At 40.2% G+C, this 7,262-nt stretch overlaps 1 protein-coding gene across 1 annotated transcript; it reads right to left on the reverse strand.

The window, feature by feature from the left end:
- Positions 1–5,074: 5,074 nt before the first annotated feature.
- Positions 5,075–6,951, reverse strand: LOC147638891 (small ribosomal subunit protein uS12). Its single transcript, XM_086785364.1, has 4 exons — positions 6,813–6,951; positions 6,122–6,277; positions 5,551–5,677; positions 5,075–5,441 (listed from the first exon to the last, which is right to left on the reverse strand). The coding sequence occupies exons 1-4, from the start codon at positions 6,815–6,817 to the stop codon at positions 5,301–5,303; spliced, it is 429 nt and encodes a 142-aa protein (XP_086641490.1). The 5' UTR covers positions 6,818–6,951; the 3' UTR covers positions 5,075–5,300.
- Between the last annotated feature and the right edge of the window lie 311 nt (positions 6,952–7,262).

Genomic DNA, 7,262 nt, shown 5'->3' on the forward strand with positions numbered 1-7,262 from the left:
ACACCATGCCTCTGCTCCTCGAACAAGGAAGATATGCACCTATCCAAGCTCGAGCACTCCAACTTGTGCTAGCATCCAGTGTGAGGAGCCCCATCACTCCAACTTGTTCTAGCGTCTAGTGAGAGGAGCCTATAAGTCTCGCATTCTTAGATCAATAGGAGCCACTTCTGATAGCCAATAGCATGAACACTCCTGATAGCCATATCCTTCTAGGTTATGGTTCTTCCCAAGGCATGAACACTCCTGATAGCCATATCCTTCCCAAGGCATAAACACTTTTGATAGCCATATCCTTTCCAAGGCATTAACACTTCTGATAGCCATATCCTTCCCAACGCATGAACACTGACACCAGAGTCTTGTGCCTAACGCATAGGTCCAAGACAGACCTACCTGGCTCAGTACACTCCAGAGCTACCATGTCCTCACACCAAGTGTATCAGGAGTACACCCACGTTTGGCCGATATGGGTCAAGGTCTCAGTTTGAGGTTTTAGCTACTAGCAAGAATGGGTTGTCCAAAAGGATAGTATAACAACCACTTATGTGTGCACTGTTATTTAATAAAATCCAGGAGGTGGGTTATACCATGGATCAGGCTTTCGTCCACCATGGTCCCCATTTACCTGGACGATTGTTAATGATGAGGGTATGGTGCATGCACACTTTGTATTACTTTGAGTTCGTGCATGGGACCGTGTTCTTTGGTTGGCCTTGTTGGGCAAATTAATCAAGGAAAATGGTGCGCTTCCTATTTGAAGTGTGTTTAATCAAACCCGAGACATCATAACAACCTACATGCACATAAGAGCCTTTATTCATATCAAGGTATGTTGTTTGAGGTTTTGGCTGTGCACAAGAACAGGTTGTCCAAAAGGACGATAGAACAACCACTTATGTGTGCACCGTCATTCAATAGAGTCCAAGCAGTGGGTTGTACCATGGATCAGTCTTTCCCACAATTGCCCCCCATTTACCTGGACGATTGCCAATGATGAGGGTATGGTGCATACACACTTAGTATTACTTTAGATTCGAGCGTGGGACCATGTTCTTTGCTTGGCCTTATGGGTTGGGAAAATTGACCAAAGAAAATGGTGGGCTTCCTCTTTGAAGTGTGCTTGGGCCGAAGCTATTATGTGGTGGTGTACATGCATTCCTTGTGTACGGGCTATATCCTTAGTTTGAGGGCATTGCTCATGTGATTTGTGTTATAAGTGATGATTGGGGCACTAATTGTCATTTGTCATAGTACAATAGAGAGAGGCTTTGTTGTTGAGACCACAAACAAGGAGGCAAGATGAGCAAGATACCAGACCTTCATCATAGACTTCTTTGTCCCCTACTAGTAGTAAGGATATTATCAAGAACATACCCAAGCCCATTGGGAGGATGTATATTAAACCCGAGACATGTTAACAACCCACACACATCGCACCATCCAAGAAAGTGCACAGTTCCTCCTCGACAAAGGTATAGGCCCACCCTCAAAAATCCAATCCATCCTCTTGACAGCTTCAGCAGATGCAAGATATATTGAGTGCCATAGGGTGCCACCACTCCGTAAGGTGGACACTAACACTATGTACCTAAGACTAGGGGAGATGACACATGATAAGGTCTCCTTGATTCATTGCACTTGAATATCCAGGTAGCACACGAGCCTATGTTCACTTGGTAGATGGTCTTTTTTTGGTCTCCATGTTATGCACATGGATCATATTTACCACATTTTTGTTTTTGAGACCCATTGGGCCTTCAATAGACAATAATAAAATCTCTCATTCTCTCTCAAACCTTAAGTCATGCAAAGCCCCGAGGGTGTGAGTAGAAGAAACTCCATTAAAGGATGCGCAAAATAGCGTCTTATAGCAAAAAAATGGTAAAAACAAACCAATACTCTTGAAAGCCCACATGGAGAGGAGTTTTTATATAAAAATGAAGTTGGGTTAATACGTAAAGATCAAGAAGGGAGGTAAAGAAGGCTAGATTACAATGATCAAGAAGCCTGCCTTACATAAAGATTATTTATATAAGATAAGACTCCAATATTTTATGTTGTGTAAGAGAATGTGAGGTTTTATACATGGGTAAGTGATTATGAGGTGGCATACATCAATAATAAGTGATTGTGCGGTGTTATGAATTTCTAATCCAAGAGTGCATTGCTATAAAGTGTGTGAACCCGAAGAGTATGAAAACCCAAGAACGTGATGTTATTTATAAAAAAGAAAGAAGAGGGTGTCAAGCTTGGTATGGTACTAGATTACATATATGTCTTCAGTAAAGAATGTATAAAGTGTATGTGTGTGCATGTGCATGTGTGTGTTTTTTCACAAAAAAAGGGTGTGCGTGTGTGTTTGTGCACATGTGTGTATGTGTGTGTGCATGCATGGGTGAGTACATGTGTGCATGCATGACTATGTGCGTGAATGCATACATGTGCATGCGTAAATCCATACGTACATGTGTGCATGCATGTGAGTACGTGCATATGTGCATGCATGTGTGTGTGTGTGTGTGTGTGTGTGTGAGAGAGAGAGAGAGAGAGAGGGAGAGAGAGAGAGAGAGAGAGAGAGAGAGGGAGGGAGGGAGAGTGGGTGGGTGAGTAGTTAATCAACTAATGAAAGAGTTTTTCCATTGGACGTCACACTCGAGTTGCAATTGGACACGTCACAATTGAGTCACGATCTTTGATGTCCATGACAACCATTGTCCTTGATCCAAAGCATCGAACTTGAGGGGCACGCATAGCACACTATTGTCACCACATGAATGTCGATGATGAGGTGAAAATGTCCAGATGATGTAGTAATGACTTGACTAGTGTGTGGGATGGGGACTATCATGCCCAAGCTCTATCCACTAGGTTATGACCTTGGGAACGGATCGTTGGATTTGATAGAAAGAGCCTTTTTTTTCATCATCTGGCTCTTTAGCTCAAGCTTCGCATAGAGACTGTGATTTTTTAAATGCAATTTCAATCTCCATGCTTGGATTAAACTTGATAAAGGAGAACCATTGGATTCAAAACAATTGAGTTTTTTTGTTCTTTTTATCTCGTTTTTTATTTTGAGATCCTTAATACTTGGGGGGTTTTTAGCTCCGTAGAGGAGAACAATGTCTCTATCTCATTCCTTGTGGAGCCATGCATCCCGAAAAAAGTTGATTGCACAAAGTGTAACATCTTTATAAGCTATATAAATAGAAAAAACATGTGAGATGAGCCACAATTGAGAGGTCTTTATAAGCTATATAAATAGAAAGGCCACACTTGAGAGGTCTTTATAAGCCAAGCCTGCAACAAATTACTTTCAACAACACAAGGTGGCCATAACAGTTCGTTGGTGCTACAACAAAATCATACTTCAAGAGAATAAAAGTTAGCCAATATTTAACCAGCATGGAGCATGCACATGCAACAAATGCAAATACATTTTTTAAAAAAACATCATATTATTCAACTCTTTTCAACATTGGATGAATAAAAGCTGGCCCTTTGTAGGCCTTAAGATTATTGTTTACATAATTGCTCTGGTTTTCTTTATATATTTGTATTGTATGAGGTTTTAAAACCCACACCTTAGTTTGAGTATTGAAACCAAAGCTGAAATTTGATCATTGGGACTTAAGTTTGCCTCTCTTCTCTAAATACAAGCCATAGATTATTTAGATGCCATTACCAACAATGCTCTAAGTGCAAAATTGTACATTTTGGAGACAATGAGAAATTTGAAGCTATGATGCATTTGTGACTAAATCTTCTAGCATCTAGATTGGCATGAAGTACTTGATTTTTTTTTTCAAACCGGATAAAAATTAAGACAACCCTTAAAAGGTAAGAATCTAAGTAATAAACATGTATCTAGCATTGCTAATGATGATGTTGTTGAAGTAGAGAATGATAAACTCAAAGAGAAGGATGAGCTTGTCAAAGAAAAGAGCAATGATAAAAGTTGAGCTCGTGACTATGAATCTCCTTGCTACATCTCATCATGTTACGAAAAAATATTCATGCTTCAATCTTGGAATTACTATTGTTTTTGGGTTGCTCGCTCTTAACAAGGCTTGTTTGTTGTTTGTGCAATATATTAGCAAGAGTTTGTTTGTTGTTTGTGCAATCTATTAGTAAGTCACTACTTCGTGGATTAAGAAAGTCACCTTCTTTTAGTATAACGGATGAATCTACAAACATAACTACTCAAAATTTGATTGTTTATGCATCCTTCTGAGCTTGTCACTATCTTCTTAGGATTGTTAGAAATAGAGAGTGAAACATCATCTTGTTTGCTCACCGTCTTCTTAGGATTGTTAGAAATAGAGAGTGAAACATCATCTTGTTTGCATATGATGTATGCACTCAATTTTTGTTGAGTCTTGAACTTAATTTGAAATGTAGTTTACTTCAGATTAGATGAAGCTTCATAAATGATTGATTGGTCATCATATTGGCTTACCTACTTGCTTGAGAAAAGATAATCCATTATGATAAGCAGTCATTGCATTGCCCATAGAGTATTGCAACGAATATTTTGCAAGTGCAATAAAGCAATCAAAATTAGACAAGAAAACAGATGCTTACGTGAACACCATTGCATAGCATTTTTTAAAAGAGTGCTCCAAGGTAGAAAGAAAGCCTACAAGCAAAATTTGGCTGTTCAATTTCACAGGAGTCACATCCGTAAGGTACACATGCTTTAGAAGTTACAATCTAAACATGTTAAGGAGTTCAGATGGCATTGTTTCTTACAATTATCTTTCTAGGAAAAAAAAGGTTTTTAATGCCTTTAACCCTGGATGGCTTTCTTTAATCTTGGATAGAATTTAAAGTAGTAGAAGGTTTTTTAATTGGTTCAAAAAAACATTCACATGCTAGCCACTCTAGCCACTGTGATCGCATGACCAGTGAAGAATCTTAAAGATAATCTTTCCATCCACTGTGGGACAGTGGGGCTTGTTTGAGAAACATTGTCCCCTCCACTCTCTAAAGGGAGCCAAGATTCCCAGATGTGACTGGCAGGGAGCTAAGTCTGTAAACCAATGATACTGAAATAAAGCTGCAGCACATTCCCAGCTAAAAACCAACAATAAACCTTTTTCATTAACTGACTGCACTCACATTGAGAAGGAAAAGGAGGATTTGCAAACATGTTGGACAATGTATTTGGCTTGAAAAGGTAGATTCAAATCATAAGCTCTGTCATGTTCATGCAACTAGCCGTAAAAATTCTCATAGAACCACTCTGGTGCTTGCCCGAGAACAAGATACAGTGCAAACTTTCTCCTCAACAAAAAGGGCAATCAAGACCTTGGCTTCTCCTTCTTCTCCTTGAAGAGGGCAAGAAGAGACACTCCAGAAACCTTCACCACCTTGAACCTAACTCCAGGAATATCACCGACAGCATGACCCTTTCGTCCAAATCCTGCAATCAGGACTTCATCCTAAAAGACAACAATATAAAGGACATCAGATCACAAGAAGCATCATAAAAGGAGAATCCTTAGGGATTTGAAGCCTTGACACATTAAGGAATATATAGGATAGACTCACATTTTCTTCAATATAATTTAAGCAACCGTCATTTGGCACAAATGCAGCTATCTTCTTTCCATTCTTGATGAGCTGCACCCTTGCACATTTCCGAATAGCAGAGTTGGGCTGCTTGGCCTCGATGCCGCTGCAAACAAAAGGGCATAACTGGTCACTATTGGTACCTGAAGACCAAAAAAGACTGGCTCACAGTTCCAACGTGTACGTCTCTTTGTGCACAGACTTTGAGCTGGAAGAGCTTCCCAAGTCAGAGGCCCACTTTCTTATATCACACGTTATTGGCAACCTCTTGCAAGCGCCAATACATAGACGATCCCAGAGAGGGCAATCAGGTTAAAACAAGGTCAGAGGGGCATGGTAGAACAACAGATCTAAGGCCCAAAAACATTTCAAAAAATGCTTTGATTGAGCTGTATAACTGCCACACTAGTCAAGTTAAGGAGACGAACACCAAAATCACATCTTAGGTCAAAAACTAAAGAAAGCAAACAAAAACCCATATGTGTGCATACAGCATTCATGGGCATGATGCCAAAACACTAGAATATCAAGTATATGTTAAGTTGCTTACATTTTCTCCAAAACAATGCCTTTGGCGTGAGAAGAACCCGCAAATGGCTTCTTCCATTCATTCCCAAGGTTTCTTTTCTTGTAGGACTTGTCAGCCCACAGCTGCGCCCGCCGGTGGTTCTTCAGCTTACGCCCAGCTCCCATACCACGTGTTTTCCTGAAAAACGCACCATGAGAGCAGAGTCCTTAGAGATCCCCCTACAAAACCCTAGAAAAGTGACAACTGCTAAACTCTGGGATATCCACAAATGGACTGCAGAACAGCAAGGTGAGCCCTGCTCAACTTTAAAATAAACACACATGTGCAGAACGGTAAGATCCGCCTGCTAACCGTCGTACTCATGATGCTACAGAGGAGGAGAATCCCTCTGCAAAACCCTGAAAACCATAGTTTTGCAGAGAAACAAAGCCTCCACTGGTTATTTCACTAAACTCTTATAACTACCAGATCCTAGAAGCTATCAAAGAGACCACGCAAAAAACCCTAGCCCTGCAGAAGGGCAGTCTAACGCTGCACAAGTCTAAACTGCAAAACCCCACAAATTCCTGCGAAACTAACATCATCGCCTGCAAAACCCTAAAAGAACCATCATAACCTGAGCCTGCATGACGCTGAAAGAACGCCATAGCCTACGAAACCGTACCCCCAAAAAAAAAACAGTGTAGCTCTGGAATGAAAACGGAGGACTCACCCCATGGCTGCTGGCGAAGAGCTCAGGACCCAGGAGACGGCAGATATCAAAGACCATTTTAGGAAGACGATTAAGGTTTTATGTAGTATAACGCTTCTAACCCTAACCTCAAAAGATTAAAAACATAATGAAAAGTTTACTTAACTTTTTTCCAATTAATTTTTTTGGAAGAATATTTAAAATATATTAATCACTGAAGATAAATATTTGCATCAAACCATTCTTTTACAACTCTCCTGAGACCCCATCCCCATCCTATCTCAAGTCACACTTGCTATTATTCAAAAGATATTTACATCAACCAACCTTTTACAACCCTCCAAAGCCCCCAACCTGTTCCAAGTCACACTATTCAGTAATTTGCAGAGAAAGTCCCATCTTTTATCCTCCCACATAAAAGAGCATTGACTCCAAGATACATGGTAGCCTAACTCCATACAAGCTATCATC

This window comes from Cibotium barometz, chromosome 4 (assembly GCF_041138505.1).
Source record: "Cibotium barometz isolate CiBa-2024 chromosome 4, ASM4113850v1, whole genome shotgun sequence".
Classification (NCBI taxonomy): domain Eukaryota; kingdom Viridiplantae; phylum Streptophyta; class Polypodiopsida; order Cyatheales; family Cibotiaceae; genus Cibotium; species Cibotium barometz.